The 22,091-nt window shown below is 40.2% G+C and overlaps 1 protein-coding gene across 7 annotated transcripts in view; it reads left to right on the forward strand.

Moving 5' to 3' along the window:
* peak1 (pseudopodium-enriched atypical kinase 1) overlaps positions 1–22,091 on the forward strand; it is a 170,616-nt gene that overhangs the window by 142,525 nt on the left and 6,000 nt on the right. For 6 of the 7 annotated variants that reach the window (XM_048520837.2, XM_048520835.2, XM_048520836.2 and 3 more), the window contains 3 exons: positions 4,870–5,060; positions 8,725–8,799; positions 14,294–15,075. In XM_048520837.2, coding sequence (XP_048376794.2) covers positions 4,870–5,060; positions 8,725–8,799; positions 14,294–15,075 — 1,048 coding nt within the window. The remainder of the gene's footprint in view (positions 1–4,869; positions 5,061–8,724; positions 8,800–14,293; positions 15,076–22,091) is intronic. The other variant, XM_048520841.2, reaches the window with a different exon arrangement.

The following is a 22,091-nucleotide window of genomic DNA, read 5'->3' on the forward strand; positions in this document are numbered from 1 at the left end:
CAAAAAACTGATTCTACAAGGCAGTGCATAAGTATCCCCTTACTACGGAGATTTCCCAGAAACTGCACTGAGAAGCAGAAATGGTCACTGCCTCAATATCTCCTTCCCTTCCTACTTCCATCCACCTGAACTGCAAAGGCTGTCTGGAGTTTGGGCAACTGCCACTCATCAAGCAGGAAGATATGTCATTGGGAAATGTGGCAAAAGCAAACTACATTTGTAGCAAGTAAATTTACTGTTGTGTTATTGTATTAATATCTTCATTATTGTATAGCACAACTATAAATGTACGTTAGTGGGATATTTGAATCCATGTTATTTTTATGCTTTTTAGAATTGAGTGTTGATTTAGTTATTTTCTTTTACATTTAAATTTGAAAGTTCTAACCATTGTTTTAATATCTTTGTGACATTGTCCATTGCTATCTATAACCTCCTCTAACCTGAAAACCCATCCAGGTCTTCATGCTCCTTTAATTCTGGCCACTTGCTATCCCCAATTTCAATTGCTCCACTATTGGCACTGGTGCTTTTGGCTACTTTGCCCCTCTTCTGTAGAATTCCTTCCCTAAATTCCTCTGGCCTTCTTTCATCCTCCTTTTTAAAAACTACCATTTTGACAACACCTTTCCCTAATGTGATTCAATGCCTTGGGACGTTTTGTTATGTCAAAGGCTGTGTAGAAATGTAACACATCAAGGTGTGGAGCTGGATGAACACAGTTGGCCAAGCAGCATCAGAGGAGCAGGAAAACTGACATTTCAGGTCTGGACACTTCATCAGAAATTTCTGAAGATGGGTCCAGACCTGAAATGTCAGCTTTCCTGCTCCTCTGCTGCTTGGCCAGCTGTGTTCATCCAGCTCTACACCTTGTTATCTTAGATTCTCCAGCATCGGCAGTTCCTGCTATATCTGTAGAAATGTAAATTGCTGTTGAGCAGGGTTGCGACTCTGAGGTCCAGAAATAATGCTGTCTGCTCAACCTCAAGTTGCCTCTTTGCCACCATCTCTCCAACGTCTGAATCTGGACCAGACTTTCTATGGGGCACCCAGTATTGCACTAAAGACAGTGAGTTGCATCAGGGCACTTGTTTGGGATGGGCTACTTGCAGGTTTTATTCAAACATGTGCCAGGCCTTGAAATGGAACAGTCCTCCTCGCTTCTGTCATGTCTGGATGACTGACAGCTTTAAATGATCATTTAAGAGTTAAAATCTACCTTTTGAGCATTTTATTTGAAGTCTGCATGCTATGGTAACATCAGGTGATTCTGAATGACTACATTCTGATCATAATCCAATGGTAGAAACTATCAGTGAATCAAAATTGATATCAGCACATTGCTGACAACAAGATGTTGCAGATGTGAGAAAAGAAAAATTTTAGAATGAAGATAAATTATTGATTCATTCAATTTTTCTTGGGTTTTTGAAATATAATCATATAATTTATTTATGAGTATGTGCCAGTTTTAAGTATCCAACTGAAACAAATAAATATCTGTTGTCAGATTACATTTTACAACAACAAATTTGCTTTTAATTCTTTAGAACTTTCAAAGAACTCAAGATTGATGAGTGCATGTATAATTTGCTTTCTGTCTTGGTGACTTCCGATTACTGACTTATGACAAGTAATTAATGTGTAGCTCTGTGTACATTGTGAAATAGTTGTAAGGAGCAGAGTACAATATGTATTTGAATGAAGAGGTGACTAATATGATAATGATCACATGTAATCACATTCATAGTGAATGCACTGACCTTCAAGGTTCTGTAGAATTAAGCATTTCCATCTCAGTTTCTTAAGGATAGATTGTATTTAGTCAATCTTCCAATTTTTAAGGTGTTTTTCAGACAGTATTTATCACAGAGTAAAGCCAGCATGACTATGTACCTGTGTATCTCAACAGTAACACTGTCCCTAGTTGGAAGCAGCATTGCTTGAAAACTTGAGTACTGATAAACGGAAATCTTAATTGATCATTTTAACAATTGTTAGTTTAAAAATAATTGTGAAATATATATGCAATATACACCCTACATCTCAGCTTCCCTGTTTTAGTTGGGACAACTTGATCTCTCAATGACTGAGAAAAGTAGTAACAAAATCAGATAATTTACCAAAGAAAAGAACTGGTCTCCTGTGCTTGGCACTGAGTTTATAAGCTAATAACTATATTCTTGTACACATATTACATAGTTATTAGTCTGGGTAATGAAGCACCGTTGACTTTTAGTCAGTTGGTTGTGCATTCAATCCCTACTCCAGAAATTAGTGGATAACTAAAACTGACACCTCTATGCATTACTGAGGGAGTGCTGCACTGTTGGAGGTGATCTTATTTGAAGAAGGTATTAAACAAAGACCTAGTCTGCCTTCCCAGTGGACATTCAAATATCCCATTGAACTATTTAAACAAAACTGGGAACGTTTTTCCATGTCCTTGCCAATATTTAGTCTTCAATCAGTATATCTAAAACAAATTACCCACTCATTTATCTGACTGCTGATTGTGGTGCTTTTTATACGTAAATCTAGCTTTTTTCCAAAATGAAAACAGTGGTTACACATCAAATAGTTGTAAAACATTTTGGGATGTCTTGAAATTGTGAAAATCCATATAAATACATGTTCAGTCACTCTTATCTCTTCCAAAGAGGCAGCGGTGAAGTTGGAATGTCTCTGGACTAGTAAAACCCAGGTATGTTCTAGGGATATAGGGGTTCAAATCCCACCAATGAAATTTGAACTCAAAAAATATTTGGAATTATAAGCTTGCCTAATGATGACCATGTAACCATTGTCGTTTTTAAACATCTGTTTCACTCATTTCCTTTAGAGAAAGAAATCTGCTGTGTGATCCAGACCCACAAATAGGTTGATTAGGGATGGACAATAAATGCTGGCCAAGCCAATGATCCCACATCCCATTTTTAAAAAAAAACTATCCAACAGGTTTTGTATTTTTGTTACAACAGAGTTTGTTGCTTTGGTTATTTGTCTTAATTATGCGCTCCTCTGTTTTGAAGTTTGAAACTGTAGAGTACGAGGAACTCTGGAGTCCAAGTATTACAGCAACATTCTGCTTTGTGTAGATAAGTGCATTGAGAATGTTAGGTTGCTTTTTGTAGTTTGTGATACTGCATAACTTTTTTGCCACCTTTCAAATAGTTTTGTCACCTAAATGTTTCTATTCCCTTGTTAAAAGACGTCTCCTCATAGGGTATCTTGAGAGTAGTAACTTTGTCAGTTATAATTCCAAAATGGTCATTCAAATAACTATTGGCTGTGGATCTATCATGTCTGCTTTCAAAGAGAGAGCACCTACAAAACAATCAAACATGACAAATATGACCCACCTATTCTCCACATAACTACCTGGAAAGGCAGACAGTGGAGGTACAGTAGCTAATCTACCCTCCCAGCTCTACTGCAAAGGAGCAATGTATAAAATAACAATCATTGCTGTGCACAGCAGCTCTAAGCCATGGAATGAGTTGCTCAATTCTTCTCTTTCATTTACTCATGCCACAATTGTGGGAGATTGTAGTAGTTTCAGGTGAAGAAGGAGAGTACAACATGTCCAAAATGGTTATTTATCATTTGTGAGTGAAAAGTACAAAAAGTACGGTGGAGACAGACAGCTTCCAAACTAAGAGCAAAAAAAGTTCCTGTTTTTCCTAAAGGCAGACTTGCAAAGTTCATTTTGATTTTCAGATACTATTCTAAACTGGCACTACATAGTAAGAAACTGTGGCTGTAATTGGGAAAGAGTATTTGCATGATTTACATTCAAATTTAAAAATAGGTTTGCAGATATTGATTGAGTCTTTAGTTTGGTGCTAACACATGCATTGCTTTACACTGTAACAGTGTAGAATGGGATTCTGTGAAATTAAGTTGAATGCAACAGCTCTGTAAGTGTTAATAAGTCTGAGTCAGTTCAGTGACCTCAATATACTATAGGTAGAGTGTGTTGGCAGGTTTTCAGCCCCAGGTAGGAAGGTCTGGCTGATGATATCACTGTCGCAGAGCTTTAGAGCTCTGAATTAATCAACTGTTTTCAAAGCATGTTTATGAAGTTAAGAAGCAAATTCAAAACACTTGTTTCAATGGGAAGTTGTGTGAGTGATTTCAGTAGGTAAGTTAAGAGTTTAAACTTCTGTTTTAAGGAAGTGAGAGCTGTTGTACAGTAACAAAGCTGATGCTTTTTGCTGTTTTATGCTGACTTGAAATTCATGAATTGCAATTCAATTTGTACTGAACAGTTTCAAGAAAATGCTGAAATGAGTAGTTGGAAGCAAAAAGGAATAATTAATTGTCCCAGGAATGATCTTTTAATGTGTTCTTCGGGGTTTGAGAGCACACTGAGAATTTTGGTTTTAGTTGTTGGCATTTTGACCAACTGCATTGTAAACACCAAAGGCTTTTCATGGTTATCAAATGGGACACACCTTAGTTAAGTATAAACATACCTTTGTTGTGGTATGGGGCCCTGTAGAAATTGTGAGAAATTATGTATTTAAAATTAGGATTTGCTCTCTCTCTGTGGGTATATAAAGGTAAAGAACCTGTTCTGCTGCATTGTGGCCTGCAACAAGATTTACTGAAGAGTCTGTAAAATGAAGCTAACATTGCCCAGGGATCTTTGAACTAACAAGTTCTTGCAAGTCTTTACTTAATAATTTTAATGCATACTGTGCTTAGGTTGTGCATTTTTTCCAACACATGGTGAGGTAGAACTTAGAAATATTTTTGTAGTGCAGTATTCAAGATAAATGGCTGAGTTTTGTTAGACCAATAAATTACGTATGAGCATTTTATTAATAATGAAGACTGAAGGAAAACTTCGTTTTATTCATGCAGCCTTCCGGGTGAGGTGACCGTTGAAGACATGCCACCACAAGTATCAGAAGTTCAAAGATCAGCATCAACGAACCAAGAAACGCCTGGCACAATGACTTTGATGCTGGTCAATGCAGGATCTCAGGACGATAAGGACGCAGGCAGTGAATCCACTGATGAAAGTATCAGCAGCGCTACTTATAGTAATTTGGGTAAGAGCCAACAAAATTGGTAGTAAGGTGTAGGGGAGAAAGAAGATTTGATTTATCCTTTTTCTTTTACTGTAGGTTTGTTGCATTTTTCCAGATCTGCCAGATTTAAAATTCATCAATCGAGCCTCTGACTCTAGCTATGTATGTGCAAAACAAATGTTTAATTGATATGAGTGTCCCTGCTGGCTGCCAGTAAGTATTGTAAATTACAGAGTGAGGAATGCAGCTGTAATGTGGGCAATCCTGTTTAGGTAGAACGAACAGGAAGAGATTAGATTAAAGCTTAAACGCCCTATCAAATGCTGTACCGTGTAAAGAGGGCCAACATGACGGCACCTCTTTCTTTCAAGTTCCTTGCTTGATGATTTCTGGGTTCAGTTAAAGGTAGGACTGTAACATTTTAACTTTGTGCATTATACTAAGAAAAAATTGCTGGAAGTGTTCAACAAACCAATGTAGACACTGGGTGAGGAAAGAAAAGCTACGGTGATATGGCAGGAATGTGCACTTTCAACATGTTAACTGCACAGCAGGAACACCGTCATTGTCTCAGATTTGGCTTTCATTCATCGTGTTCTAGTTTTTAGAGCCATAATAAATAATTGGTAACTGTCTTGCAGGTTATGAGGCTGTCTTTTTTTTGAGAATTACAAGTTTAGACAAAGTTGATTCTTAACCAATTCGATGCATGAGTACAGATAAAGGACATGCTTAAAAATTCTTTCTTCTCGCTCTGTTGTGAAAAATCGAACTTCTGTAACATCATTCAAATATGCCTTTCAGTCCATGATTTTCTTAGTTTAAAAACTGTTTTTTTTTAAAAGTAAACAAACTTCTGTAATTAACATGGGAACACTTCAGACTTTTACCAAATGTAAAATTTTCCTACCCTAATGCATAAAATCTAAAGAAAGCTGCAAGAATGAGTCCCCTATGACAATTACATATCTGTGTGAATTTTTTTCTTTGATCAGCTGGGTACCTAACACAAATGAAAAGCTGAAAGAGTGTTGAAAATCTCCAAACCTAGAAAGTCATAGTTGTAGAATTTCCATATATCTGATGAAACATACATTCCTGTAGAGGGAAATATCACTTATCCAATATCTAGAGCTTGGCCAGAAACTGAAAAGAGCCAAAATTTAAGAATCCTGATCTTGTTCAGGTTTAATATTGGACAGAACACAGGATAAATTCCTGCTGCTATTCCAGCCAGGACAATTGACTATTGATATGTTCAGTACTTCTTGTGGCCAAATGGGGGGGAAAAAAGAATCAGCCCATGGAGGCAGTTTAATTTTCCTGGACCCTGCCCCATTAGTGTGGCTGTTCTGTGAGTTTCGATTGTCTTCTGTGGACCTGGTTGTTTCAGATGTCCCCATATTGCGTCGACTCTGGAAGATCAACTCAGTTCCAGTCTTCCTTTGCGTGTGGGATGTGGGCATCACTGGTAAGGTTAGCATTTATTGCCCTTGAATAATTGCTGTGTAAGTGAGTGGATTGCTGGGTTATTTCGGAGGGCACACAATAGTCACCCCACATTTCAGTGGGTCTGAAGTTCCATGTCGGCCAGACCAAGGAAGAATGGCATGTTTCCTTCCCTACAGTGATCCAGATTTACAACAATCAGCAGGGATTACACAGTTGCCATTGTGCTCGATTTTTTTTGTTTTATTAAATTCCGGGTTTTTTAAAAAAATGAATTCTTATTTAACCACTTGCTATGATTAGATTTGAGCCCCAGTCTCCAGGACATTAGCCTGGCTTCCCGATTGCAAGATCAGTGACACAACCACCTCCCCAATGTCATTTTGAATCCATTTGATTCTGGAGAAACCCCATGTTCCTGGAGGATAACCACTAGTGTATTCAACCAGTCTTAGGCTTTGTAATAATGTAATTCTTATTGTTTTTGAATTATTTGACTATTTCTTAATGTTTGTCCTACTAACCCAGTGAACCCAATGTAACCAAATTCCATTTAGTGTTGATATTTGGGTTCACCCAAAAGATTGAAATTAAAATCATTTTCCTGTCTTCAAACCCTTTTAATGGGCTAAGTCTCCTTATCTTCATAACTTTCTCTAGCTTCATATTCCCTTTTCACCATTTATTCCTTCAACTCAGGCTAATTGTGTATCACGCCCATTATTGTCCCATTACTGGTGACAGTCTTGATGACTCTCAATATAGTTTACAAAACTGCTTCTCAGAAATTACTGCTTCTCAAAAGCCCTCCATCTTTCTTCCTTATTACATGCCTGACCAGTTCATGATCTCAGCCACTTTTTTGGTTACGCTTCCTCACTCTCAATTGTTCACTGATGGTACTTTTATGTATTTTAGTTTTCTTTGAGTCATCTGTACATCACGAGATATCTTTGATGTTAAATGTGCTATGTAATTGCAAATTGTTGCTGGTTATTGTTTTTTTTTGTTTTCAGTTGTGGGAAAATGAACTTTCCAGCATACAATGTTACTTCACAAAACAAAACACATTTCCCTGTTAATGTGGACTGACCCTGCTAATCATTGTGCTCATTTTTAAAATGGCTACACAGTTATGTACATATCCCAGGTGATTTAATCATCTACAAAATGTTGAACTGAGTTCAAAAAGCTTTTGAGCATTTTCCTCATAAGTATGCAGTTCTTTTTGCAAATGCAAACATGCAAGAAACAAGCTTAATTGTTCAGTGGGTAACCGTAGTTCTTATGGAGGACTAAATGAAAAAAGTTTGAACTAATTCCAGCTGAGCTTTTTTGCTGTTTCAATTGATTGATTTGTCACATATTACCTCACATGACTGGTGAAGTCACTCCTTGTTCATGTTCAAACCATTTCTGCGGTGCACGCATGTTTTCTGACCAAGGCAATGTCACTACCATGTCCAAACTAGAATAGGTGGAATGGAAATTGTGCATTTTATATAATGAGCCACATACTAGGCGGTGTCCAAAATGTAGTTGTTGCTACAGAGTTATCAGCCAGAAACCAGCATTTTTACTGACTGTTCTAAAAAAAAGTCTAGATAGGGCAAATGTTGAGTCACTACAAGAACCTTCCAGAAGGCACGTCATATCTAGAATACATCATATATTAGTCTGCGTGCGTGAGAATCCATTCCAGAATAGTAATAACACCCTGCTACTTTCCTTCCTGTGGAAGGAATTCAGTGATGGTTGCACTTATTCCAGATATGAGTTTCTCAGCCTGTTCTGCAACAAACCTGTGATTATTTTTAACAATTTTATCTGTCACCATGAAAACTTTCTCTGCTTAGCAAATGATTCCTATAGTTGTCCACCAACATTTTTTAAAATCTGATTTTTTTTTGTCAAAAATTCATTTTTATTAATGCACTGGTCATGCACTGATGCACAATGGCAACACCAGATCATTGCCCTGTCAAAATATGACTGTTTCCCTGAACATTTGGAAAATTATCATGCCATTGGGTCAGGATTTAAAATAAAAACATTTCTTGTGAGACATCGGTACGGCAAGTGGCATTGCTGAGTGGTAAAATGTAACTGCAATATTTGTACAATAGTTACTAAGCTTTCGTTAAGGGTTTCACTTTTCCAAGCTTGCTGTTTCTCTTTCTCTCTTCCTTTTCTGTATTTTTCTTATTCTTTTATATGTATGTAATCCTTGCTCCAGCAAAATCACAGAGCTGGCGGGCTGTGGATGGAAGCTCAGAGACTCCAGGAACCACTGCTTTATTGAGGGCTGCAGGTGAGGAGGAGTGAGCTGGGACTGTCAGTGGCCCTGGCTACATTTGGATTACCTTTGCTATGTGTCATAAGTCCCTGTGCTGTAGAGGTCAGATGAGAGAATCTAAAGAGAAGTGCATGAACATCTCTGATTACATAATTGCTAGAATCTGGGGAAAAAAAGATGTATTATAATTCCTGGAAAAGTATCTTCATGACGGGAAGAGTAACTTGAATTGGAAATTAATATTTGTACTACAGATCACTACTTGCTATTGTAATTTATTTCTCACTGAAATGAACAATTACTATTCGTAAGAGTGGAACAGTAAATTGACCAATAGAATAAACAATCTTATTACATGATCCTTTTGGCTACTTCCAAATCTAATGCATTACCTATCAATTGACCATTTTGTCAGCTATTTGTCCAATCCCCCCTTAAATATTTCCTCCATATGTTTCCAAGTCTTCCCTGAGTTACCCTTTCCAATTTTTTTTATCTCCATATAGAGAAAACTAAACTGTTGATGTTTCTGTCCCTTGAGTATGAACCAGTTGCTCCAGGCCTCTAGAGTATCTGGCAATCACAAGCAGGTTATTTGTTTCAATTCATCAATCCCTTTAAGAATCTTGAATACTTAGAATAGCTTCCATAAGCCAGCTTTTCCCCACAGTAAGTCACACCGTGCTGCCCAGCTTTTACTTGGCAGAGTTGCATCCCAGGTTGAGAACAGTTGCTGCGCCCTTTGCTGTAAAGTTAATTTAATTACCTACCTATGCATACAACCCGTCCAACATCACAACCATCCGAATCGTTGTCCAGATCTCTCTCTCTCTGCTTATCTTTTCTCCATGTTATTCAAGATTAAATGCAATCTGACCATGCTTATTTTGGATTCTCTTATCAACTGTTTAAGTTCCTCATTAATCTCCAGGTATTATCACACATTTTCATAACATGAAAATCAGTTTTGTTCCGTTTATTTCAAATTTGTTTCAATCAGAACCTTTCCTGGGTGTAGATAAATACTCAGCACAAATCTCTAACAAGTACTACAACAGCACATCCACCCCCGTTTTATTCATTTTGAATATGTAATGTACGCCCACCTCCTAATAATTTCCCTTGATTGGCATCTAGAACCATCCGAAGTGACTGTGCCCATTCCCAGGTATTTGTTCATGGCAACATATGTACATGTTTCCTGATTAAATAGTAGGTTCTTCAAGTGGGTCCTGCAGGTGTCCAACTCACCATATTAGCCTCTGCTTACCTCCAATACATCATCACTCTCCATGTCTTATTAACATGACCCCAACTATCCTCAATAAGTCCAGTCCCATTTGCCAGCATTTAACCCATATCCCTCTAAAACCTTCATATTCATTACCCATCCAGATACTTTTCAATGTTGTAATTGTACCAGCCGCCTCCAATTCCTCTGGCAGCTCATTCCATATACACACACCCCACTCTGCCACTACGCAGCCCATTGGCCCATCTGATCATGGTGCTGTTGTACTCTGAGGTAGTCTTCTTCACTGTGCACTACACCTCCAATTCTAGTGTCATCTGCAAACTTACTAACTATACCACCTATGCTCACATGCATATTATTTATATAAGTGAGAAAAATCAGTGGATCCAGCACCAATCCTTGTGGCACACCACTGATCACAGGCCTCCAGTCTGAAAGCCTCTGATGCTCCAGGACAATAGCCCCAACCTTATTCAGCCTCTCCTAATAGCTCAAATCCAACATCCCTAGAAATCTTTTCTGAACCCTTTCAAGTTTCACACCATCTTTCCCATAGCAGGAAGACCAGAACTGCGCACGGTATTCCAAAAGTGGCCTATCCAACATCCTGTACAGCTGCAACATGACCTTCCAACTCCAGTACTCAATGCATTGAATAATAAAGGCAAGCCTTCACTATCCTATCACCCTGCGACTCCACTTTCAAGGAACTATGAACCTGCGCTCCAAGGTTTCTTTGTTCAGCAACACTTCCCAGGATCTAATCATGAAGTGTACAAGTCCTAACCTGATTTGCCTTTCCAAAATGCAGCACCTCATGTTCATATAAATTAAACTTCAACTGCCACTACTCAGCCCATTGGCCCATCTGATCATGGTGCTGTTGCACTCTGAGGTAGTCTTCTTCGCTGTGCACTACACCGCCAATTCTAGTGTCATCTGCAGACTTACTAACTATACCACCTATGCTCACATGCATATTATTTATATAAGTGAGAAAAATCAGTAGATCCAGCACCAGTCCTTGTGGCACACCACTGATCACAGGCCTCCAGTCTGAAAGCAACCCTCCACAACCACCCTCCGTCTTCTAGAGCCCGTTCTGTATTCAAATGGCTACTTCTCCCTGTATTCCATGTGATCTAACCTTGCTAACCAGTCTGTCATGTGGAACCTTGTCAAATACCTTACTGAAGTCCACATTACATCCACCGTTCTGCCTTCATTAATCTTTTTAGGAAATTGAAACATTTCCTTCCATAGTATCTTTTGAAGTAGTCTTCAGCCTTGCATTGTTGGAATTCTTAACTTTGGCCAGAAATTAGTTCTTGAGTTAAATCTGGTTGCTGTGCCTCCACCGTGGGAATGATTCCAGTGGATGTGGTTTAGATATGATTTTTGTATTTTGATGACTACTCATCGCTGGGATTTATTGTCTAAAGTATTAATTAAAATAGTTTTGAGGTTTTTGCAATGAGTTATTCGGTTCGTAGCCAAGCACATGAATAACACTTGTTTTTTAACATTCTGTGTTAATGGTATTTATTGTGATCGGTTGATGTTTGACAAGAGCACTCTGGCCCATTTACCTCAACCCCTGGAGCTCCAGAGAGCTTATCATTGGCAAGGCCAAGGACTAGGCGATGTTTAACTTAGTGCAGAGATAATAATGGCATTTAGCTAGCTAAAACAGAATCTTAACCAAGCTGAGCTTACTGAAGCACTGTCTTGTAGAACCATCTGCAAGAGTGGGAAATGAGTAGCTGATCATCATTCATACTGTGTGTTTCTGCCTGGTAAAGAATGAGATCCCCAAAGTTGCCCTGGAAGGATTATAGAGAAAGACACAAGAGCAGAATTAGGCCATTTATCCCATCAAGTCTGTTCTGCTATTCGATCATGACTGATATGTTTGTCAACTCCATTCTCCTGCCTTCTCACCGTAACTCTTGATTTCCTTGCCAATCGAGAACCTCTCTATCTCTGTCTTTAAATACACTTGATAACTCCACAGCCCTCTGCTGCAATGAGTTCTACAGATTAACCACTCGCTGACTGAAGAAATTTCTCCTCGTCTTAGTTTTGAACGGTCATCCCTTCGGTCTGAAGCTGTGCCCTCAGGTCCTAGCCTCTCCTACTAGTGGAAACATCATCTCCAGAAGAGGCCTCACCAACATCCTTCCACCTATCTTTGTGTCTTCTGCAGACTTAGCAACAATATCCTCTGATCCTTCGTCCAGATCACTCATGTATAATGTGAATAGCTATGGTCCCAACGCTGACTGCTGTGGAAGTCTACTCATTATCTGGCTGCCATCCTAAAAAAGACCCCTTTACCCCTACTCTCTGCCTTCTGCCAGTCAGCCAATCTTCTTTCTATGCCAGTACCTTGCCCCTAAGGGCAGCATCCATGAAGGAGAAAACAGAGTTAACGTTTCAGGACCAGTGACCCTTCTGAGCTTTTCCAGCAACTTTGTTTTTGTCCTTGCCCCTAACATGATGGGCTCAACTTATTTGGCGTCCTCCTATGCAGGACTTTGTCAGAGGCTTTCTAGAAATCCAATTAAATCACATCCACTGCCTTTCCTTTTGTCTAACTTGCTTGTTACCTCCTCAAAAAATTAAAACAGATTTTTCAGGCATGACCTCCCGTAGATGAAGCTGTACTGACTCAGTTCTATTTTACCAAATACTCCATGATATCATCCTTAATAGTGTACTCTCAAATCTTACCAATGAACCAGGTCAGGCTAACAGGCATACAGTTTCCTGTGATAATGGGAACTGCAGATGCTGGAGAATCCAAGATAACAAACTGTGAAGCTGGATGAACACAGCAGGCCAAGCAGCATCTCAGGAGCACAAAAGTTGATGTTTTGGGCCTAGACCCTTCATCAGAGATGAAGGGTCTAGGCCCGAAACATCAGCTTTTGTGCTCCTGAGATTAGTGATCTGGACGAAGGATCAGAGGATATCTGCTGTGTTCATCTAGCTTCACACTTTTTGTTATACAGTTTCCTGTCTTCTGTTTAAGAAGGCAGAGGGGCAGGGGTGTTACAATGTCATCTTCGAGTCCTCCTTGACTCCCGTGATTCCTGAAATGTATGAAATGTTTGTTACATTAATGTGTTGGTCCCCTTTAATAATCTACTTGCAAATGCATGTGAGAAGAATGTTTATTATTCAGACTGGATTAGATATGTCCTACTTGTCAGTAGAAATTTTGAATTTGAAAATGCTGGCCTGCACTAAACCACTGATTTCTGATATAGAGATATATTGACTCATCATAATCTACAGGAGAACGAAATATCACTTCAAAATCACATTCCATGCTGTAAAAAAATTTTGCAAATAAATGCAATCAAATTAAATGTCAGCATAGTGAGCCATATATGCACGTGTCTATTTCTTGAATGTAGCCTTTCAGAGAACCTTTTGTGAAAATATTTTAGTTCATGGTTTTGTTTTAAGCACTTGCGAAACTGCAGTCCTTAGTTTGTCCAGACACAGGCAGTTACACTCAAAAAAAGAATTTAAATATATTTACGGCATATCTGCTACATTAAAATCATCATCATCATGTAATTCACTTTTTAACTAACTCCGCAACTAACCAGTTTTGCCCAATATCTGGTTGTAGTTGAATAATCTTAGATTCAGTGATCACAACAGTAACCAAAACTGGTTCTTCCTGCCTTTCTCTGGAACCAATCTTAATGCATTGTTGATTCTAGTATAGATTGAATTAATTTTGCCAAACATAAATCTATGTGCAACATAGAGGGTAATTGCTCCTTGCAAACTATGTAAAGAGAGAAAATGGGATAAGAATCAAATAAGCCCCAACTAAATGGAAGTTATTGTACAGCTGATAATGTGTCAGACAGCAGTACATTAATCTACTGGTCTAAAAATCTTCACTACGTGCTGCCTCTTCCTTGATTATTTTTATGGATCGGTGAGAGTAGGTCTGTAGTGTAAAGGTCTTCATTCACTAAAAGCAGGAGAATGAACTGTAACTCCAGCGCACCACTGATCATTGTGATCATGTTTTACTGATCAAAACTGCTATTTTCCATTCCACTAAGGCTAAATCTTAAATTGATCAGCAGATTTCAAACTAGCATTCGGAGGCATGGTATGTTCAATCCGAAGTGTTTTTCTATCCAAAATGTTATTTGTTTACTCAAATGTGTGCTACATTGGGTGACTGTACTGTGATACTAAATCATCTTTTACATGATTGCATAGGGCAATCGCGGGCCAACATGATACCCCTGAAGCAGCCAAGACAAGTAAAAGGAGCTTCGGATGATGCCATTGCATTTGTGGGATCTACAGAACAGGAAACCATGTCAGACAGTCAGCCAACTCCACCACCTCTTCCAAAGAAGACCATAATCCGTGCGAATACTGATCCCACATCAAAGGACCATGCCCAGAAAAAGATAGACGGAAGAAATTCTGGACACAATGTGAATTTGGCAAATCCATTGTATGACATAGAGTATCCTGGGGATGCAAACTGGGATGCATCAAGCGCTTGTTCCTCACTCAGTTCAGATGCCAGACTCTGTGACAATGAGTCAGGCGACTCACTGGAACGAGCAGTGAGCAAGTCGATGACAAAGGCCAGAGCATCATCAACAGTCAACAGTACATGCAGCCTCACTATGAGCAGCTGTAAGGAGGGGTACTCAAACAGCTTGGATTCACTCTCCGAGAAGAATCGTATTCCTCAGAGACCTGGTAAAAGTATACAAAAACCACAAAGGCACACACTGTACAAAGGTATTGAGAACAAAGAGGAGGTAATCATGAAGATTCGAAACCTCCATACAGAATCACTGCGGAAACTTGCAGGTAAATGTGAGGACAGGTTTATGGAGGGCCAAAAGAACCAGCTTCGCTTTGGATTGGACAACTGGTCAGACTTCAGACTGACAAGTGATAAACCTTGCTGTGAGGCAGGTGATGCAGTTTACTACACAGCTTCCTACGCTAAGGACCTTCATAACCAATATGCAATCAAGGTGAGCACTCCACATTGTTACTACCCTTTAATGTACCAAAATCTGGTCACCAAAAAACCATAGCAAAAGCAACAAATTTGCAACTTTCATTGGAAAACTGGACAGAATCTCAGTAATTTAAGGGAAGCTAAGTAAATACATGAGGCAGAAGGAAATCGAGTGCTTGGGTTAGATGGTTAGGGAAAGGGTTTTATGTCACATAGCCACCACCATGGGCCTGCTGGGTGAATGGCCTGTCCTTGCCTGCTAATTCTGTGTGCTGTATCTTGTCACACAGAAATAATCGTCATTCAGAGTAAAGCCAAAGAGAGGCTTTACTCTTATTCTGGTGGTTAATCATTGACCTTCTATTTTTTCTGCCCCTCCCAAATATACACCTTCTGTACAAAGGTGGTGATTATTGCATGAAATTGAAGAGAGAAACATCGAGCCAAGTTCAATATTTCAAAGGTTGAAAGCCTGCAGACTTTCTCCTTGAATAACCTGTAGAAGTGTTTAGGACCAGTTAAATGAAATGTGCCCATAAGTCTTTCTCCTTGCAGTTACACGTCAGTAGAGAGTATAATGCAAATACAATAGAAAGTCAATGTTTCACTCCACTTGGAAAGTACTGTGCTACCAAGAGTCTGTAATGATCTCCTTTATAAAGGAGAATGTGAATATGTTTGTATTTGGTGCTTGGGTACTGCCGCAGCAAGTACGCTTTAGCATTATCTATTGGCCACCTGCATCTGTATGATGAGTAACGTCAGACTCAACTGCACAACAGACAGCTCTAGGGATAAGGCAAAGAAACAGACATTTGATTGCCTCACCTTTGGGAATATAACCACTCGCACTTCAACTTGCACAATTTAAGGAGAGCTTTCTTTTTCCTGCCTCATATGATACTGAGAATTCACATATGTTTTGAATTGCAGTGCAGGGTCAAATTTCTTAAAGTTTAGGTATAATTAATAACACATAATTGAATAAGTGCCTTTAAGTACAGGAGCAAAGATGCAACTTTACTTTAAAAATTTAGGTTCATTAACTGTGGCTATTAGGATTTGGCAGCTTACTTCAGGGTTTCTGTGTAGGTGGTCGTAAGCGCTTAACTATAGTTTCCATTTTGGATGCTTTGCAACTGCTTATTGATAAAATATTTTACTTAGTCCATTTTCCACACTATTAAAATGCTTTAAATGTAAACTACAAAATTCAGCCTTGAAAATATTGTTAATTTCACAATTGCCTTGGATGTTGCCACCTCAGGTGTCACTTCAGTTAATCCTGCCTTGCCCAATTTTCACTGTGACCAATCAGTTTCCTGCTGTATCTCTGTGTTTGGGATTTTCAGGACAGAAGCAGTTAAATTTATCTCTTCCTTTGGCTTGGCATTTACTTTGGCCTTGTTAAATCTCCATGAACCACTTTAAGAAGTTGCTCTATTTAAAGTTACAATATTAATACAAATAATTGTTCTAATGTAGCAGTAAATCATCTCTCCAGAAATCTGGTTTTGGGCTGGTTAAAAATTGGATGAATTCAGGAATACCCTGGGTGTGTACAGGTTCCAGTTTACAAATTCTTGCAATACAACATAACAAAATTAATGCAATTGTTGTGCAGCTCACTATGCTAACTCTTAGAGTCATTTTAAGTAATCAGGTGTCTGATGTTCTAGTCTTACTCTAGATGTCAGTTAACCTTTGTCCAGAAACACGTTTAGATATTTCTAAACTAGTTTACACTCAGCCTTAAAATATTGGTAGGGAATTCATTTTTTTTTGGTTTTTGTTGAAATTGACGCAATCAAACAGCAATTATTTTGTTCAGACAGATTCCTGGACTTTACAGCTGCACGGGAGTGTTGTTCTTAACCCACTCAAGTCAGCAGTGATCTGTCGCTTTTATCATATTTGATTGCTTTTGCCTTAGTTTTGCTTCAACAATTTCAACAAATGTCTATCTTTAGAAGAGCTCAAGAAAATTTAAGCAGACGAGTTACGTGTGCTTAATACACATAGAACGTAAGCACACGATGCCAAATTAGACTAATCTAATCCTTTCTGCTTGCCCTTGGTCTGTATCCCTCCATTCCGTGCATATTCATGTGCTTATCTAAAAGTCCCTTAAACACCTTGGCAGTACATTTGCAGGCTCCTACCACGCTCTGTATAGAAAAACTTGCCCTTCACATCTCCTTTGAAACTTCCTCCTCTCACCTTAAATCCATAACCCCCTAGTATCAGACATTCCAACTCTAAGAAAAAGATTCTGACCATCAGCTGCATCTCATAATTTTATAGACTTCTATCGTCTCCTTTCTGGAGCGGTGGAGGCTGACAGCATGTATCTAAAGGCCAGCGGGATCATAAATTGTTTGTTTTAATGCCATATAATGTTAATGAGCTCTGGTGCCTGACATCTTCCTATACGTTTTATATTTTTGCATGATTGTATGGAGTTCCATTTGCTAGTAAGTGTTAATATAACTTTGTATTAATATTTACATTCTTCCTTTCAGTTTAAAAGAATCTTCAGTAATGTTTTTTTTGAGAGATCAGTCAAATTTAAAAATTTCTGATATCTAAAATTAGCAATCAAAAAAGGTTTGATTCCACATGCCCCAATCTCTTTCCTCATCCCTCCAAAAAAAGCTGCCAAAAGTAAACTTGTTTTTCTCCACGACACAGTAGCAACTGGAAAATGTCTGGCTTTGTCACAGTGTCTGGGAATGTAATGTGAGATACGAGACAACCTTGGAGTAGTAAAATTCCTGCAACGGGGAATGTCATGCTCAAAGTGGGTAGGGAATAATTGGCGGAAATTTAGTCTTTCATCAAAAAAATTTTAAATGTGAGATTTCCCACTGGCTTAAAGTAATGATTCTGAGCTACTGAGATAACAAGGTGTAGAGCTGGATGAACACAGCAGGCCAAGCAGCATCAGAAGAGCAGGAAAGCTGACATTTCGGGTCTGGACCCTTCTTCAGAAATGGGGGAGGGGAGGGGAAGGGGATTCTGAAATAAATAGAAAGTGAGGGGGAGGTGGATGTTCGTGACAAACAATTGCACCTTCCAGTTGTGAACCACTTCAACTCCCCCTCCCACTCCTTGGACGACATGTCCATTCTGGGCCTCCTCCAGTGCCACAATGATGCCACTTGAAGGTTACAGGAACAACACCTTATTATTTCACTTGGGAACCCTGCAGCTCAATGGTATCAATGTGGACTTCACAAGCTTAAATCTCCCTGACCCTGACCACATCCCAAAACCAGCCCAGCTCATTCCTGTGCCTCCCTAACCGGTCCGCCCTTTCTCCCACCTATCCACTCCTCCCACCTAAACCCCCACCCCTACCTCCTACCTACTAGCCTCATCCCCACCTCCTTCACCTGATGGTCTTCCCTCGACTGACCAACCCCCACCTTAAGTCCCCAACTACACTCACCTTTATTGGCTCCATATCCGCCTCCTTGACCTGTCTGTCTCCCCTCCACCTATCTGCTCCTTTTATCCATCTTCCATCACCTCCTCGTCTCTCTCTATTTACTTCAGAATCCCCTTTCCCCTTCCCCATATCTGAAAAAGGGTCCAAACCCGAAACATCAGCTTTCCTGCTCCTCTGATGCTGCGTGGCGTGCTGTGTTCATCCAGCTGTACACCTTGTTGTCTTCTGGTCTATGGTTTGCTGGCTTTTTCTTACGATCTTTTTTTTTAGATATGGCACCACGTTAGGTAACCTCCAGTACGTTGCCACTGGCTATCGATGATACAAATATCTCAGCAGGGGGCCCAGCAGTCTCTTACGTAGCTTCCCACAGAGTTCCAGGGTACACCTGATCAGGTCCCAGGGATTTATTCACATTAATGTGTTTTAAGGCGCCGAGCAGCACCACCTCTGTAATATGGGCATTAATCAAGATATCGCTCTTTATTTCCCCACGCTTTATATCTTGCATATCTTTCTCCACGGTAAACTGATGCGAAAAACTAATTTATTATCTTCTCCCATCTCCTAAGGTTCCACACATAGGTGGCCTTGCTGATCTTTAAGGGACCCTATTCTATCCCTAGTTACCCTTTTGTCCTTAATGTATTTATAAGATCCCTTTGGATTCTCTTTAACCCTACTAACTGAAGTTTCCACTGTGATGTAATTCAAGTCTTTGAGGGATGGTCATTTTGAATGTTCTTGCTACATTACCTGGTAACTCTCACCACAGCCCATTAAGGAAGTTAGAAAGAAGGATACAACGATGCTGGAGAATCTGAGATAACAAGGTATAGAGCTGGATGAACACAGCAGGCCAAGCAGCATCAGAGGAGGAGGAAGGCTGACGTTTCGGGTCGAGACCCTTCTTCAGAAATGGGAGAGGGGAAGGGTGTTCTGAAATAAATAGGGAGTGAGGGGGGAGGTTGATAGAAGATGGATGAAGGAGAAGATAGGTGGAGAGGAGACACACAGGTCAAAGAGGTGGGGTTGGAGCTTGTAAAGATGAGTTAGGGAGGGGATAGGTCAGTCCAGGGAGGATGGACAGGTCAAGGAGGCGGAATGAGACTAGTAGGTAGGAGATGGGGGTGGGGCTTTAGGTGGGAGAAGGGGATATGTGGGAGGAAGGACAAGTTAGGGAGGCAGGGACGAGCTGAGCTAGTTTTGGGATGCGGTTGGGGGTGGGGAGATTTTAAAATTTGTGAAGTCCACAGTGATACCATTTGGGCTGCAGGATTCCCAAGCAAAATACGATGTTGCTCCTGCAACCATCGGGTGGCATCATTGTGGCACAAGAGGAGGCCCTGGATGGACATGTCGTCCAAGGAGGGGGAGTTGAAATGGTTCGTGTCTGGGAGGTGCAGTCGTTTGTTGTGAACCGAGCGTAGGTGTTCCACAAAGTGGTCCCCAGGCCTCTGCTTGGTTTCCCTGAAGTAGAGGAGGCCATGACAAGAACAGCGGATACTGTATACCACATTAGCAGATATGCAGGTGAACATCTGCTTGATGTGGAAGGTCTTCTTGTGGCCTGGGAAGGAGGTGAGGCACTTCCTGCGGTTGCAGGGAAAAGTGCGGGAGTGGTGGGGCTGGAGGGGAGTGTAGAGTGGACAAGGGAGTCACGGAGACAGTGGTCCCCACAGAAAGCAGATAAGGGTGGGGAGGGAAAAATGTCTTTCGTGGTGGCATCAGATTGCAGATGGTGGAAGTGTCGGAGGATGATGCGTTGGATCCGGAGGTTAGTGGGGTGGTACTTGAGGATGAGGGGGATTCTGTTTTGGTTGTTATTGCAGGGACAGGGTGTGAAGGATGAGTTGTGGGAAATGCGAGAGACATGATCAAGGGCGTTTTCGACCACTGTGGAGGGGAACTTGTGGCCCTTGAAAAACGAAGACATCTGGAATGCCCGGAAGTGGAATGCCTCATCTCAGGAGGAGATGCGGCGGAGGCGAAGGAATTGGGAATGGGGATGGCATTTTTGCAGGTGTATTCTAGGTAGCTGTGGGAGTCGGTAGGCTTGAAATGGATATTGGTTTCCAGGTGGTTGCCGGAGAGGGAAACAGACATCGTGGAAGCAGAGGGAAGTATCAGAGATGGTCCAGGTGAACTTAAGGTTGGGATGGAAGGTGTTAGTGAATTGGATGAACTGTTCAAGCTTCTCGTGGGAGCATGAGGTAGCGCCAATACAGTCATCAATGTAACAGAGTAAGAGGTGGGGGGTAGGGCCAGTGTCGCTCCAGAAGAGTGATTGTTCTATGTATCCTACAAAGAGGCAGGCATAGCTTGGGCCCACGTGGTTAGCCATGGCCACCCCCTTTGTCTGTCGGAAGTGGGAGGAATTGAAAGAGAAGTTGTTAAGGGTGAGGACGAGTTCAGCTAAGTGGATGAGAGTGTCAGTGGAGGGGGACTGGTCGGGACTGCGGGACAGGAAGAAGTCATCTGCCATCTGCATGGGGAACTGGATGTCCATGGTAAAGATGAGGTGTTGGGGACCAGGGAATCAGAAGTTTTGGAGGAGGTGGAGGGTGTGAGTGGTGTCACAGACATAGGTGGGGAGTTCCTGGACCAAGGGGGAGAAAATGGATTCAAGGAACTTGTCTGCCAGTTAGGAACTCAGTGTTTCATTTCTGTCATTTCTTTTTGTGACATTTTCCCTGTGACTATAAAGTTTCTAGTTGTACTTCAAAAGAACTGTCTGAACTTATCCACAATGAAGTATAAATAAACTTTGTTCCTTGGAGACAGTTCCATCCTATCTTTGCTGAAAATTCAGGTATTTTTCAGGCATAGTTCAGAATGCAAGTTTATCACCTTGCTGTTTGTGACTGAGGTGGTGTTGGTGATTGATTTTTAATAATAAATGTGTTACCTTAATTTTCATAGTGTTATGTAGAGCATTATTAACGGTGCATTGGTAAAGCAAATAGGTGAGTCATAATGAAAAATGTTTACTCCAAATTATTTGATAATTCAATCTTCACAACTAAATTTCCACTTTGCTGTCATAGTTACTAAGTTCACATGTTTTCATGCTCTGAACAACGTAAAATTATCAGGACTAGTCTTTCCCCCAATAAAAGTAGATTGAATGACTGAGGAATGAGATACACAGTTGTAATTTTCAGCCTGAGCTACTTTTCTCCCCTATACAAAAGGCTGATTATACCTTCATAGGCATCATCTGAAATTCAGTATAATTGAATCGTGTCCGTGTGTCTGTCTGGGCTATGAATACTGCTAGGCTCCTTGGTGCTGTATCACAATTGAGCCTGGTTATTCTATCACTGATATGTCTATGCTACTAATGGACCTCTGTCAGTCAAAACCAAGGCCCTTACAGCAGTAATATCTGAAATCAATCCATATCTTACAGACTTGAGAATCAGACCTGGATCCTTGCTATCAATTTTTACCTGAGCCATTGAAAGTGTCTGTATGTTCCTCTGTATGTCTGTGATGCTTGCTCAGTGTGGGCCTACTTTGGCTGCTGTTAACTGTATTTTTTTTAAAATACAAAATACATTGGAAAGCAAATGTAC

This window comes from Stegostoma tigrinum, chromosome 36 (genome assembly GCF_030684315.1).
Source record: "Stegostoma tigrinum isolate sSteTig4 chromosome 36, sSteTig4.hap1, whole genome shotgun sequence".
In the NCBI taxonomy this organism is placed as follows: domain Eukaryota; kingdom Metazoa; phylum Chordata; class Chondrichthyes; order Orectolobiformes; family Stegostomatidae; genus Stegostoma; species Stegostoma tigrinum.